The sequence below is a fragment of the Palaemon carinicauda genome, chromosome 17, assembly GCF_036898095.1.
Source record: "Palaemon carinicauda isolate YSFRI2023 chromosome 17, ASM3689809v2, whole genome shotgun sequence".
NCBI lineage: Eukaryota > Metazoa > Arthropoda > Malacostraca > Decapoda > Palaemonidae > Palaemon > Palaemon carinicauda.
The window spans coordinates 39678973-39695308 of NC_090741.1; the positions used below are offsets into that span (position 1 = coordinate 39678973).

A 16336-nucleotide genomic window follows, 5' to 3' on the forward strand; every position below is an offset into this window, starting at 1 on the left:
GAAGGATATAAAATGAATTAATATGCTCCCAAAACAATGTAAAATTAATAGATATGCTCCCAGAAGGATATAAAATGAATAAATATGCTTCCAGAAGAATATAAAATGAATAAATATGCTCTCAGAAGGATATAAAATGAATAAATATGCCCCCAGAAGAATATAAAATGAATTAATATGCTCCCAGAAGGATATGCAATGGCTGCTGATGACTCAGCAGCTAGAACTATACACTCCCCCCCAAACCTTCAATCCTTAGCTCACAAGGCTAGCGAGATTGTAGCGACCAAAAGAACTAACGAGTTTGAGCGGGATCCGAGCCCCAGTCTGACGATCATCAGTACGGGACGTTACCAAATAGGCCACCACACAATAGATCATCAATTTCATATCAAATTTTAACACTTTTGCGAAAAAGGTCTTGGATTTTGGAATACGAAGTGAATAAATGAAATCTTTTCTCAGGTCGTATTTACACCTACGCTTGTTTGAAATGAGATTACGGTATTAATAAACTAAAAAGGATGCCAAGAAGATAATTCATTTGAGCTCATTGTGAAAATATTATGTTCTGTTCTATTTCTGATTCAATGTTTGTCACTAGGAATAGGTTTCCTTTGTGAATTTGGAGACAAACTTCTATCTTTCCACTGGAGGCTGCAGCAATACTCAAGTTTTTTTCCAGAAAGTTTATGAGAGAGAGAGAGAGAGAGAGAGAGAGAGAGAGAGAGAGAGAGAGAGAGAGAGAGAGAGAGAGAGATCGAACAACTTTTAATGCTTTAAATAAAGAGGAGGCGTGAAAACATTTCAGCAGATTGTCAAATGATCTTCCTAAACTTGCTTTTCTCGAGGATATACAAATACATAAATAAGTATATAAATAAACAATTCTAGTTAAGACTTCTTATCTCATATTACAGTGGAACTATTATTATTATTATTATTATTTTTATTATTATTATTATTATTATTATTATTATTGTTATTATTATTATTATCATTATTATTATTATTATCATTATTATTATTATTATTATTATTACTTGCTAAGCTACAACCCTAGTTGGAAAAGCAGGATGCAATAAGCCTGGGGGGTTCCAACAGGGAGAATAGCCCAGTGAGGAAAGGAAAAGGAAAAAATAAAATATCTTAAGAAGAGTAACAACATTAAAATAAATATTTCCTATATAAACTATAAAAAAATTAAAAAAAAAAAGAGGAAGAGAAATAAGATAGAATAGTGCGCCCGAGTGTACCCTCAAGCAAGAGAACTCTAACCCAAGACAGTGGAAGAACATGGTACAGAGGTTATGGCTCTACCCAAGACTAGAGAACAATGGTTTGATTTAGGAGTGTCCTTCTCCTAGAAGAGCTGCTTACCATAGACACAGCGTCTCTTCTACCCTTACCAAGAGGAAAGTGGCCACTGACCAATTACAGTGCAGTAGTTAACCCCTTAAGAGAAAAAGAATTGTTTGGTAATCTCAGTGTTTTCAGGTATACGTGGACAGAGGAGAATATGGAATCGGTGTCAGTGAAGGCAAAGGAAAAATGAACCGTAACCAGAGAGAAGGCTCCAATGTCTGGCCAGTCAAAAGACCCCATAACTCTCTAATGATCTTTCCCAAGCAAACAGACCACTACCTTCAATTCCTGACCAATCATCGCTCTCTCCTGCAATTGCAAGGGTATCATGTTTGTTGAATGGGAATTATAGCTTGTTTGAATAACGTTAAACTTTACTATATATGATCTTTGTTTAGTTTATTTGCTTTTCGACCTTATCAACTGACAGTTTAAAGGCTTTAAAGGTCGTTCATGAATGGTAGAGGTCAAGGACAGTGACAATGCCCTATTAAGCAGGACAATGCCCCTAGAGACTGACCATGTGAGTGTATATATATATATATATATATATATATATATATATATATACATATATATATATATATATATATATATATATACATATATATATATATATATATAGAGAGAGAGAGAGAGAGAGAGAGAGAGAGAGAGAGAGAGAGAGAGAGAGAGAGAGAGAGAGAGAGAGAGAATAATCACGGATGATAATGAAAATTATTAGAATATGATAAAATAAAATATAATTTCATTTCAGGTGTGAATTTATGATAATAATTCTATTGGTAAACGTGTTAGATGATTGAACAAAATATCAATTATCGAAACAATTCTTCCCAAAGAAGAAGAAGAAGAAGAAGAAGAAGAAGAAGAAGAAGAAGAAGATATAAACAACAACAACAACAACAATAATAATAATAACAATAATAATAATAATAATAATAATAATGATAAAAACAATAAAAATAATAATAGTAATAACAACAACAACAGTATACCAAGCAGTAAAATAAATAACAATTACAAAAAACAACATGTCTCACAACAATAACATAAACAAATAACAAAAACCAGACTCCGGAAGCAACAGAGAAATTCCACGGAGACACCGAAGTCACCTTTCCCATCTAAACAGACGGCTTCCTCCTGTCCACCAAAGAGATCTTAATCCCTTTTAATTGACAGGTAATTCACAGGTGAGCGTCCGTCACGAATGACATCTTCGGTAATGAGATGCAAGAGAGGGGGAATAGACATTAGAGCGTTATTTCTCGTTAAATAACGCTTCGTTATTTTGCAATTCAATTACGAAGAAGTCTTCGGTAGATTCTATAGCGTCTTGGGTATGTGTTTGCGTCGCGTTCAGATGTGGAGCGATGTAGTGACTCTCAGTGGGTGAGAATCGGTAGTGATTCTCAGTGGGTGAGAATCGGTAATGATTCTCAGGGGGTGGGAATCGGTAATGATTCTCAGGGGGTGGGACTCGGTAATGATTCTCAGGGGGTGGGACTCGGTAATGATTCTCAGGGGGTGGGACTCGGTAATGATTCTCAGGGGGTGGGACTCGGTAATGATTCTCAGGGGGTGGGACTCGGTAATGATTCTCAGGGGGTGGGACTCGGTAATGATTCTCAGGGGGTGGGACTCGGTAATGATTCTCAGGGGGTGGGACTCGGTAATGATTCTCAGGGGGTGGGACTCGGTAATGATTCTCAGGGGGTGGGACTCGGTAATGATTCTCAGGGGGTGGGACTCGGTAATGATTCTCAGGGGGTGGGACTCGGTAAGGATTCTCAGGGGGTGGGACTCGGTAAGGATTCTCAGGGGGTGGGACTCGGTAAGGATTCTCAGGGGGTGGGACTCGATAAGGATTCTCAGGGGGTGAGACTCGATAAGGATTCTCAGGGGGTGGGACTCGATAAGGATTCTCAGGGGGTGAGACTCGATAAGGATTCTCAGGGGGTGAGAATCGATAATGATTCTCAGGTGGTGATGCTCATAGCTAGTTTTTGAATTATGAGGATCATACCAATGCTTCATGGGTGAGAATTTATGAGAATCATAATCGAATGAGATAGTTATAATACCGAAATAATAGAAATAATTCATCATTTCATAATTATGGGTTAGAGTTCTCTTGGTTGAGGGTACACTCGGGCAAACTATTCTATCTCGTTTCTCTTCCTCTTGTTTTGTTAAAGTTTTCATAGTTTATAAAGGAAATATTTATTCAAATGTCATTGTTCTTACAATACATTATTTTCCCTTGTTTCCTTTCCTCACTAGGCTATTTTCCCTGTTGGGGGCCCTGAGCTTATAGCATCTTACTTTTCCAACTAAGGTTGTAGCTTAGCAAGTAATAATAATAATTAATTTTCTTATAATTATGCCAGTATTGGAGTTCATAACCAATCTTACATGATTTGATTATAAACGAATAAGAAACCCACATTTTAAACCAGGGTTTTCCCTTGTGATTCTCAAAGAACTGTGTAGATATTAAATAAAAATCCTCGAAGAATAATGGAAAAACGACTGTTCTAAATTGATATCGAAGAGCTGTGGAAAAATTATGTAAATCAATTATGGAGATCTTTATTTCGGGATTACCTCAGATTTATTTGATTTAAAGTGACATTAAATCATCTTTTGTTCTCAAGGAAACAAAAGCTATCATTTGTTGACATCCAAAAGGGGAACTTAATGTATTTATAAGAGAGAGAGAGAGAGAGAGAGAGAGAGAGAGAGAGAGAGAGAGAGAGAGAGAGAGAGAGAGAGAGTAACAGCTCAACAAGATAAACAGCTCAACAAGATAAACAACGCAACAATAACTAATAACAATATGGAGGAAGGAAATCACAAAGGACGCAGTTTGACACCTACCATGGAATAGAAGAATAATCTACCAAATAAACTCTACCATTTACATTATCATTTCAAACACCTTTGTAATAATAACAATATACTGTACAGCAATGAATCGTCTTGGATTAACACCGGAATCTTATATACATTTCTTTGAAGGTTTAAAGGTCGCTTATGAATGGCAGAGGCAAGGGACAGTGACATTGCCATAGCAAGCAGGACAATGCCCTAGAGACTAACCATATAGTATATGATCAGCGCCCAAGCCTCCTCTCCACCCAAGTTAGGACCAGGGAGGGCCAGGCAGATAGACCTATAGGCTCCCCCAACCTTAGCTCACAAAGATGGTAAGGTTGCAGACACTAATGCCACTAACGAGTCTGAGCGGGACTGGAACCTCCGACTGGCAAACACCAGGCAGAGACGTTACCAATCAGGTCACAACATTCTCGTACGGAGTGATTCCATAGAAGGTGCAGTATAAAAACATCTTCATTGGAGAGAGAGAGAGAGAGAGAGAGAGAGAGAGAGAGAGAGAGAGAGAGAGAGAGAGAGAGAGCGAGAGAGAGAGAGAGGCTCAAAACAAATAACTTTTGCCAAGGTAAATGTTGTTACAACGAGAAATGTAGCGACTATTGCAACAATGAAATTTCAAAGGGATAATCCTATCAAACTACGATACCTCCCGATTCATTATCATCCGAGATTATTCCTTAAGGACGAGTAATCTGACTAAAATATTCGTTGTGGCAAAAAACTCTGAGCATATTTCAACAACTGATAAAGGAACCTCTTACCAGAAATCTATTAAAGACTTGGAATAACTTTTCCTGAATCCCCAATGATTATTTTATAAAACCTAAAAAATTAAAGTGAAATCATATAAAAATCAAGAAATTGTATAAAAATAATAACTGAAGAGATATCTTTCAAAGAATCAGAGAAATTCATCCATTCCCACAGTGATCCCTACATTAAGGTGTCGGTTGCCTGATGTATCCTCTCCAATAACTTCTATCAAAGGCATCCTATTCCACCAAACCAGATAAATATAGTGATGAAAACCTTGAAGAAATAGTAATTATGCTTTTACTCTTAAAATGGCTTTATCAAAAAAAAAAAAAAAAAAAAAAAAAAAAAAAAAAAAAAAAGATTAATTAGAAGGATTTTAAAATAAAATTACATATAAAAATCTGGCTATATATCAGTTTTTTTGAGATCGGTGTTACTCTATGGACATAAGTTCTGGTATGACAATGAAAGAATCTCCAATAGATTTGGTGGATTTGAGAACAAAGCAATCAGAAGGATATTGGGAGTTAAATGGCTGAACAGGATTAGAAATGAAAGTATAAGAGACATTACTCGAGTGCCATATGTGGATGACATCATGATGAGGGGTAGATGGAGATGGTTTGGGCATGCTCTTCGCACTCCCCAAGAGAGATTGGTTGACCAAACGTTCAGCTGGGCTCCACAAGGCACTAGAAGAGTTGGAAGATCCAGGCTTACATGGATGAGGACTATGAAGCGCGAAGTAGAATGAATGGGGAAGTATTGAATTAAAAGCTCAAGATAGAGACGACTGGCTAAATCTAAACGAGGCCCTTTGCATCAATAGGCGTAGGAGGAGATGACGATGAGTTTATCGGTGCGAGGATGAATATTTCCCAGAATGATAAAGTGTCTGAAGTCTAAATCAAATATTTCCAACAACTGAGGAGAAATGTACATTTCCAACTCTCGCAATATAATTCTCGTATATAATATACATAATTCCTTCCCAATATTAATGGGAAATGTCCCCGAAAATCCTGAGATCTATGCATTTCTTGAAACGCTAAATAATTCGTTCCTGAACTCAAGAGAAACATTCTTCGAAAATCCAAGATCATTCTTTCCTAATAAAATTATTTGTTAACGTGAAGAGAAGTATTCTTTCTCACAAAATATAAATATCTCCTCAAATCAGGAAAAATAATATATCAAGATTCGGAAAAAAAAAAAAAACGTTTTAAAAATAGGCTAAAAATCTCACCTATTCTGGAAAAATATCACGTCAAAATTCGAAAAAAAAACCCGTTTTAAAAATAGACTAAAAATTTTCCCAAATCAGGAAAAATGTCACATCAAAATTATAAAAACTTTCTCAAAAACAGACTAATATCTCCCGAAATCAGGAAAAATATTACGTTAAAATTCGAAAAAAAAGCGTTTTAAAATTAGGCTAATAATCTCCCAAAATCTGGAAAAATATTACGTCAAAATTAGAAAAACTTTTTCATTTTCAAAATTAGACAAGATATATTCCCTCTAACGCAAGAGAAACTTTCTCTGAAACTACAATGAATACTTCCAAAAGGGACAAGAAATATTTTCCAAAATCCCTACTATTATTTAGAAAACAAGCAGAATCTTAAACACTAAACAAGAAAAAAAAATCCAAAATCTCTCCAAATCTCATAAATAAGAAAAGATCTCCCTCCTTTGGAATCAGCCTCACTCACTTCTACCTTTTGTGATCCGGGAAATTTGCTTTACAATATCCAACCTTCCGTTTCAGATGTTTCAAATGTTTTCTGCACTGCGCGTTCCCTTTCTCTCTTTTCAAAGCTTGGGCCTGATATACGCATACGAGAGAGAGAGAGAGAGAGAGAGAGAGAGAGAGAGAGAGAGAGAGAGAGAGAGAGAGAGAGAGAGAGAATGACATACGAATGGGTACATTCAGTGGTGAAGTCATAATACCAGTATTCTTGGTGATCTTATTTGAGTCTTATGTAAAACGCAATTCATCCAGAGATGATAGTCTGAGATGTAACCTTGCACTAAAATCACACTCTTTTATTACTTTTGAGTGAGGGGGGAAGGTTTTTTTTTTAGAGTGGGATGGGATGGGTAATGTTTTTTTTTTTTTTTTTTTGAGTGGGGGCGATGGGTGATTACTTTTTTTTTTGAGTGGGGGCGATGGGTGATTACTTTTTTTGAGTGGGGGCGATGGGTGCTTACTTTTTTGTGAGTGGGGGCGATGGGTGATTACTTTTTTTGAGTGGGGGCCATGGGTAAAACTTTCTTTTGAGTGGGGGCGATGGGTGATTACTTTCTTTTTTGAGTGGGGGCAATGGGTGATTATTTTTATTTTTGAGTGGGGGCGATGGGTAATGATTTTCTTTTTTGAGTAGGGGCGATAGGTGATTATTTTTATTTTTGAGTGGGGGCGATGGGTGATTATTTTTTTTGATTGGGGCCGATGGGTGATTACTTTTTTTTGAGTGGGGTGATGGGTGATTACTTTTTTTTTGAGTGGGGGCGATGGGTGATGATTTCCTTTTTGAGTGGGGGCGATGGGTGATGATTTCTTTTTTGAGTGGGGGCGATGGGTGATGATTTCTTTTTTCGAGTGGGGGCGATGGGTCATTATTTTTTTTGAGTGGGGGCGATGGGAGATGATTTATTTTGAGTGGGGGACGATAAGAGATGTTTTTTTTTGAGTGGGGGCGATGGGAGATGTTTTTTTTCTGCGTGGGGGCGATGGGAGATTTTTTTTTTCTTTTGGGGTGGTGGGAGATGATTTTGTCGAAATATTGTTATCCAAGAGGTTGCCATAGGTAAATGGTGCATACTCAGCTCGCATAAGCTAGGCCAATGGATTATTCTCTGCCAACCACTCACTAGTACAGAATGTTGCTATATAATATAAATAACTGCATGTTGAGGTTAAAAAAAAGGGTTAGCAACATCATCCACGAGGACTATATATATATATATATATATATATATATATATATATATATATATATATATATATATATATATACATATATATGTGTGTGTGTGTGTGTGTGTATATACATATATACACAACCGCAACAGTAAGTTGGGGAACAAACTCTATCTTGGGTCAAGTTAAGGGAATGTAGTAATTCTGATTGGATTAGCAAATAGTTTGTAAGATAGAAGATAGGCTTACACAAAGAAACACACACACACACACTCACACACACACACACACACACACACATATATATATATATATATATATATAAATTATGTCTGTATGTGACCGCGATTTGCTACTTATAAAGTATACAGTAACCTAATGTCTTCTTTGACTTATCAAACAATTCTATTTCTCTAAAGGTGTTAACTACTGCACTGTAATTGTTCAGTGGTCACTTTCTCCTCGGTAAGGGTAGAAGAGACTTTAGCTATGGTGAGCAGCTCCTCTAGGAGGACACGCCAAAATCAGACCATTGTTCTTAAGTCTTGGGTAGTGCCATAGACTCTGTACCATGGTCTTCCACTGTCTTAGGTTTGAGTTCTCTTACTCGAGGGTACACTCGGGTACACTTTTCTGTCTCATTTCTATTCCACTGGTTTTGTTAAAGTTTTAATAGTTTATATAGGAAATATTTATTTCAATGTTTTTACTGTCCTTAAAATATTAAATTTTTCCTGTTTCCTTTCCTCACTGGGCTATCTTCACTTTTGGACCCTCCAAGCTTATAGCATCTTGCTTTTCCAACTAGGGTTGTAGCTTAGCAAGCAATAATAATAATAATAATAATAATAATAATAATAATAATAATACACCACGACTTTTAGTTTATCTAATATACTATTTGATAATCCACTCAGCATTATTGTCTGCCCTTAACCTGACCCAAGAGAGATTTTCTTCCACACAAACACATTTCCATCCGGGAACTTAACATTTACAACAATGAAGTTTTGCAATCCTCCTCACATTCTCCTGACCAGAAAGAAATTACGCGAAAGAAAGGAATATCGGGAATACGAAAAGGGAATTACGGAGGGAGAAGAAGAAATTCCCCAGGATTAGGAGTGAGAAGGTGGTATAGGTTTTTTTTTTTTTTTTTTTTTTTTTTTTTTTTTTTTTTTTTTTTTTTTTTTTTTGGGGGGGGAGGAGGAGAAAACGGCAAAACGGTAGGATAAAACAGGAGAAAAACTAGAGGGGCACTTAGTAGTGCACAGACCTCCGCCGCGACAGTTTATCTCTCAACCTTGACCTTGACCTTCGACCTTAACATGTATTAGTTGGCGTGGATTTTCATACACTCAAATATGAACCAAGTTTACAGTGTCTGTGACAACGATGTACAAACTTAAGACTGATTACGTGAATTGAACATTTTCCTTAACCGTGAACTTGACCTTTGACTTTGATCTTCCTAAATTTAATAATTTCCAGATTTTTACATGACAGTTAATCCCTTTAAGTTTCATTACTTTGCGATTAAAATTGTGGTCAGGAAGCTGTTCACAAACAAACACGCGAACAGGGGTTAAACATAACCTCCCTCCTACTTCGTTGACAGGGGTAATCAGGGATGAAGACGAATTAAAATGAAGAGCGTAGATAGATATAAGACATAAAAAGACTGAATATGGTTCTAACAAGAAGGCTAAAATGAATAAAGTAAAAGAAAGTAGGAGAATAACTGAGGAACTGGATAACCCTCTGATATATGAGATAGGAGGGGAAGGGGGAAGAGAGGGAGGGGTTAAAAGGGAAGAATTATGGGTGGGGAACGGATAAAGGATAGGAGGGGAAGGGGGAAGAGAGGGAGGGGTTAAAAAGGAAGAGTAATGGGTGGGGGACGGATAAAGGATAGGAGGGGAAGGGGGAAGAGAGGGAGGGGTTAAAAAGGAAGAGTAATGGGTGGGGGACGGATAAAGGATAGGAGGGGAAGGGGGAAGAGAGGGAGGGGTTAAAAAGGAAGAATTATGGGTGGGGGACGGATAAAGGATAGGAGGGGAAGGGGGAAGAGAGGGAGGGGTTTAAAAGGAAGAATTATGGGTGGGGGACGGATAAAGGATAGGAGGGGAAGGGGGAAGAGAGGGAGGGGTTAAAAAGGAAGAGTAATGGGTGGGGGACGGATAAAGGATAGGAGGGGAAGGGGGAAGAGAGGGAGGGGTTTAAAAGGAAGAATTATGGGTGGGGGACGGATAAAGGATAGGAGGGGAAGGGGGAAGAGAGGGAGGGGTTAAAAAGGAAGAGTAATGGGTGGGGGACGGATAAAGGATAGGAGGGGAAGGGGGAAGAGAGGGAGGGGTTAAAAAGGAAGAGTAATGGGTGGGGGACGGATAAAGGATAGGAGGGGAAGGGGGAAGAGAGGGAGGGGTTAAAAAGGAAGAGTAATGGGTGGGGGACGGATAAAGGATAGGAGGGGAAGGGGGAAGAGAGGGAGGGGTTAAAAAGGAAGAGTAATGGGTGGGGGACGGATAAAGGATAGGAGGGGAAGGGGGAAGAGAGGGAGGGGTTAAAAAGGAAGAATTATGGGTGGGGGACGGATAAAGGATAGGAGGGGAAGGGGGAAGAGAGGGAGGGGTTAAAAAGGAAGAGTAATGGGTGGGGGACGGATAAAGGATAGGAGGGGAAGGGGGAAGAGAGGGAGGGGTTAAAAAGGAAGAGTAATGGGTGGGGGACGGATAAAGGATAGGAGGGGAAGGGGGAAGAGAGGGAGGGGTTAAAAAGGAAGAGTAATGGGTGGGGGACGGATAAAGGATAGGAGGGGAAGGGGGAAGAGAGGGAGGGGTTAAAAAGGAAGAATTATGGGTGGGGGACGGATAAAGGATAGGAGGGGAAGGGGGAAGAGAGGGAGGGGTTTAAAAGGAAGAATTATGGGTGGGGGACGGATAAAGGATAGGAGGGGAAGGGGGAAGAGAGGGAGGGGTTAAAAAGGAAGAGTAATGGGTGGGGGACGGATAAAGGATAGGAGGGGAAGGGGGAAGAGAGGGAGGGGTTAAAAAGGAAGAGTAATGGGTGGGGGACGGATAAAGAATAGGAGGGGAAGGGGAAAGAGAGGGAGGGGTTAAAAAGGAAGAGTAATGGGTGGGGGACGGATAAAGGATAGGAGGGGAAGGGGGAAGAGAGGGAGGGGTTAAAAAGGAAGAGTAATGGGTGGGGGACGGATAAAGGATAGGAGGGGAAGGGGGAAGAGAGGGAGGGGTTAAAAAGGAAGAATTATGGGTGGGGGACGGATAAAGGATAGGAGGGGAAGGGGGAAGAGAGGGAGGGGTTAAAAAGGAAGAGTAATGGGTGGGGGACGGATAAAGGATAGGAGGGGAAGGGGGAAGAGAGGGAGGGGTTAAAAAGGAAGAGTAATGGGTGGGGGACGGATAAAGGATAGGAGGGGAAGGGGGAAGAGAGGGAGGGGTTAAAAAGGAAGAGTAATGGGTGGGGGACGGATAAAGGATAGGAGGGGAAGGGGGAAGAGAGGGAGGGGTTAAAAAGGAAGAATTATGGGTGGGGGACGGATAAAGGATAGGAGGGGAAGGGGGAAGAGAGGGAGGGGTTAAAAAGGAAGAGTAATGGGTGGGGGACGGATAAAGGATAGGAGGGGAAGGGGGAAGAGAGGGAGGGGTTAAAAAGGAAGAGTAATGGGTGGGGGACGGATAAAGGATAGGAGGGGAAGGGGGAAGAGAGGGAGGGGTTAAAAAGGAAGAGTAATGGGTGGGGGACGGATAAAGGATAGGAGGGGAAGGGGGAAGAGAGGGAGGGGTTAAAAAGGAAGAATTATGGGTGGGGGACGGATAAAGGATAGGAGGGGAAGGGGGAAGAGAGGGAGGGGTTAAAAAGGAAGAGTAATGGGTGGGGGACGGATAAAGGATAGGAGGGGAAGGGGGAAGAGAGGGAGGGGTTAAAAAGGAAGAGTAATGGGTGGGGGACGGATAAAGGATAGGAGGGGAAGGGGGAAGAGAGGGAGGGGTTAAAAAGGAAGAGTAATGGGTGGGGGACGGATAAAGGATAGGAGGGGAAGGGGGAAGAGAGGGAGGGGTTAAAAAGGAAGAGTAATGGGTGGGGGACGGATAAAGGATAGGAGGGGAAGGGGGAAGAGAGGGAGGGGTTAAAAAGGAAGAATTATGGGTGGGGGACGGATAAAGGATAGGAGGGGAAGGGGGAAGAGAGGGAGGGGTTAAAAAGGAAGAGTAATGGGTGGGGGACGGATAAAGGATAGGAGGGGAAGGGGGAAGAGAGGGAGGGGTTAAAAAGGAAGAATTATGGGTGGGGGACGGATAAAGGATAGGAGGGGAAGGGGGAAGAGAGGGAGGGGTTGAAAAGGAAGAGTAATGGGTGGGGGACGGATAAAGGATAGGAGGGGAAGGGGGAAGAGAGGGAGGGGTTTAAAAGGAAGAATTATGGGTGGGGGACGGATAAAGGATAGGAGGGGAAGGGGGAAGAGAGGGAGGGGTTAAAAAGGAAGAATTATGGGTGGGGGACGGATAAAGGATAGGAGGGGAAGGGGGAAGAGAGGGAGGGGTTAAAAAGGAAGAATTATGGGTGGGGGACGGATAAAGGATAGGAGGGGAAGGGGGAAGAGAGGGAGGGGTTAAAAAGGAAGAGTAATGGGTGGGGGACGGATAAAGGATAGGAGGGGAAGGGGGAAGAGAGGGAGGGGTTAAAAAGGAAGAGTAATGGGTGGGGGACGGATAAAGGATAGGAGGGGAAGGGGGAAGAGAGGGAGGGGTTAAAAAGGAAGAGTAATGGGTGGGGGACGGATAAAGGATAGGAGGGGAAGGGGGAAGAGAGGGAGGGGTTAAAAAGGAAGAATTATGGGTGGGGGACGGATAAAGGATAGGAGGGGAAGGGGGAAGAGAGGGAGGGGTTAAAAAGGAAGAGTAATGGGTGGGGGACGGATAAAGGATAGGAGGGGAAGGGGGAAGAGAGGGAGGGGTTAAAAAGGAAGAATTATGGGTGGGGGACGGATAAAGGATAGGAGGGGAAGGGGGAAGAGAGGGAGGGGTTAAAAAGGAAGAGTAATGGGTGGGGGACGGATAAAGGATAGGAGGGGAAGGGGGAAGAGAGGGAGGGGTTAAAAAGGAAGAGTAATGGGTGGGGGACGGATAAAGGATAGGAGGGGAAGGGGGAAGAGAGGGAGGGGTTAAAAAGGAAGAGTAATGGGTGGGGGACGGATAAAGGATAGGAGGGGAAGGGGGAAGAGAGGGAGGGGTTAAAAAGGAAGAGTAATGGGTGGGGGACGGATAAAGGATAGGAGGGGAAGGGGGAAGAGAGGGAGGGGTTAAAAAGGAAGAGTAATGGGTGGGGGACGGATAAAGGATAGGAGGGGAAGGGGGAAGAGAGGGAGGGGTTAAAAAGGAAGAGTAATGGGTGGGGGACGGATAAAGGATAGGAGGGGAAGGGGGAAGAGAGGGAGGGGTTAAAAAGGAAGAATTATGGGTGGGGGACGGATAAAGGATAGGAGGGGAAGGGGGAAGAGAGGGAGGGGTTAAAAAGGAAGAGTAATGGGTGGGGGACGGATAAAGGATAGGAGGGGAAGGGGGAAGAGAGGGAGGGGTTAAAAAGGAAGAGTAATGGGTGGGGGACGGATAAAGGATAGGAGGGGAAGGGGGAAGAGAGGGAGGGGTTAAAAAGGAAGAGTAATGGGTGGGGGACGGATAAAGGATAGGAGGGGAAGGGGGAAGAGAGGGAGGGGTTAAAAAGGAAGAATTATGGGTGGGGGACGGATAAAGGATAGGAGGGGAAGGGGGAAGAGAGGGAGGGGTTAAAAAGGAAGAATTATGGGTGGGGGACGGATAAAGGATAGGAGGGGAAGGGGGAAGAGAGGGAGGGGTTAAAAAGGAAGAGTAATGGGTGGGGGACGGATAAAGGATAGGAGGGGAAGGGGGAAGAGAGGGAGGGGTTAAAAAGGAAGAGTAATGGGTGGGGGACGGATAAAGGATAGGAGGGGAAGGGGGAAGAGAGGGAGGGGTTAAAAAGGAAGAGTAATGGGTGGGGGACGGATAAAGGATAGGAGGGGAAGGGGGAAGAGAGGGAGGGGTTAAAAAGGAAGAATTATGGGTGGGGGACGGATAAAGGATAGGAGGGGAAGGGGGAAGAGAGGGAGGGGTTAAAAAGGAAGAATTATGGGTGGGGGACGGATAAAGGATAGGAGGGGAAGGGGGAAGAGAGGGAGGGGTTAAAAAGGAAGAGTAATGGGTGGGGGACGGATAAAGGATAGGAGGGGAAGGGGGAAGAGAGGGAGGGGTTAAAAAGGAAGAGTAATGGGTGGGGGACGGATAAAGGATAGGAGGGGAAGGGGGAAGAGAGGGAGGGGTTAAAAAGGAAGAGTAATGGGTGGGGGACGGATAAAGGATAGGAGGGGAAGGGGGAAGAGAGGGAGGGGTTAAAAAGGAAGAGTAATGGGTGGGGGACGGATAAAGGATAGGAGGGGAAGGGGGAAGAGAGGGAGGGGTTAAAAAGGAAGAATTATGGGTGGGGGACGGATAAAGGATAGGAGGGGAAGGGGGAAGAGAGGGAGGGGTTAAAAAGGAAGAGTAATGGGTGGGGGACGGATAAAGGATAGGAGGGGAAGGGGGAAGAGAGGGAGGGGTTAAAAAGGAAGAATTATGGGTGGGGGACGGATAAAGGATAGGAGGGGAAGGGGGAAGAGAGGGAGGGGTTAAAAAGGAAGAATTATGGGTGGGGGACGGATAAAGGATAGGAGGGGAAGGGGGAAGAGAGGGAGGGGTTAAAAAGGAAGAATTATGGGTGGGGGACGGATAAAGGATAGGAGGGGAAGGGGGAAGAGAGGGAGGGGTTAAAAAGGAAGAGTAATGGGTGGGGGACGGATAAAGGATAGGAGGGGAAGGGGGAAGAGAGGGAGGGGTTAAAAAGGAAGAGTAATGGGTGGGGGACGGATAAAGGATAGGAGGGGAAGGGGGAAGAGAGGGAGGGGTTAAAAAGGAAGAGTAATGGGTGGGGGACGGATAAAGGATAGGAGGGGAAGGGGGAAGAGAGGGAGGGGTTAAAAAGGAAGAGTTATGGGTGGGGGACGGATAAAGGATAGGAGGGGAAGGGGGAAGAGAGGGAGGGGTTAAAAAGGAAGAGTTATGGGTGGGGGGACGGATAAAGGATAGGAGGGGAAGGGGGAAGAGAGGGAGGGGTTAAAAAGGAAGAGTAATGGGTGGGGGACGGATAAAGGATAGGAGGGGAAGGGGGAAGAGAGGGAGGGGTTAAAAAGGAAGAGTAATGGGTGGGGGACGGATAAAGGATAGGAGGGGAAGGGGGAAGAGAGGGAGGGGTTAAAAAGGAAGAGTAATGGGTGGGGGACGGATAAAGGATAGGAGGGGAAGGGGGAAGAGAGGGAGGGGTTAAAAAGGAAGAGTAATGGGTGGGGGACGGATAAAGGATAGGAGGGGAAGGGGGAAGAGAGGGAGGGGTTAAAAAGGAAGAATTATGGGTGGGGGACGGATAAAGGATAGGAGGGGAAGGGGGAAGAGAGGGAGGGGTTAAAAAGGAAGAGTAATGGGTGGGGGACGGATAAAGGATAGGAGGGGAAGGGGGAAGAGAGGGAGGGGTTAAAAAGGAAGAGTAATGGGTGGGGGACGGATAAAGGATAGGAGGGGAAGGGGGAAGAGAGGGAGGGGTTAAAAAGGAAGAGTAATGGGTGGGGGACGGATAAAGGATAGGAGGGGAAGGGGGAAGAGAGGGAGGGGTTAAAAAGGAAGAGTAATGGGTGGGGGACGGATAAAGGATAGGAGGGGAAGGGGGAAGAGAGGGAGGGGTTAAAAAGGAAGAGTAATGGGTGGGGGACGGATAAAGGATAGGAGGGGAAGGGGGAAGAGAGGGAGGGGTTAAAAAGGAAGAGTAATGGGTGGGGGACGGATAAAGGATAGGAGGGGAAGGGGGAAGAGAGGGAGGGGTTAAAAAGGAAGAGTAATGGGTGGGGGACGGATAAAGGATAGGAGGGGAAGGGGGAAGAGAGGGAGGGGTTAAAAAGGAAGAGTAATGGGTGGGGGACGGATAAAGGATAGGAGGGGAAGGGGGAAGAGAGGGAGGGGTTAAAAAGGAAGAATTATGGGTGGGGGACGGATAAAGGATAGGAGGGGAAGGGGGAAGAGAGGGAGGGGTTAAAAGGAAGAGTAATGGGTGGGGGACGGATAAAGGATAGGAGGGGAAGGGGGAAGAGAGGGAGGGGTTTAAAAGGAAGAGTAATGGGTGGGGGACGGATAAAGGATAGGAGGGGAAGGGGGAAGAGAGGGAGGGGTTAAAAAGGAAGAGTAATGGGTGGGGGACGGATAAAGGATAGGAGGGGAAGGGGGAAGAGAGGGAGGGGTTAAAAAGGAAGAATTATGGGTGGGGGAC

General features: G+C 43.3%; 1 protein-coding gene across 1 annotated transcript in view; it reads right to left on the reverse strand.

Annotated features, from left to right (window-relative positions):
* Window positions 1-2629: 2629 nt before the first annotated feature.
* Window positions 2630-16336, reverse strand: part of LOC137656312 (uncharacterized) — a 33688-nt gene continuing 19981 nt past the window's right edge. The window contains exon 4 of the mRNA XM_068390485.1: window positions 2630-3319. Coding sequence (XP_068246586.1) covers window positions 2630-3319 — 690 coding nt within the window. The remainder of the gene's footprint in view (window positions 3320-16336) is intronic.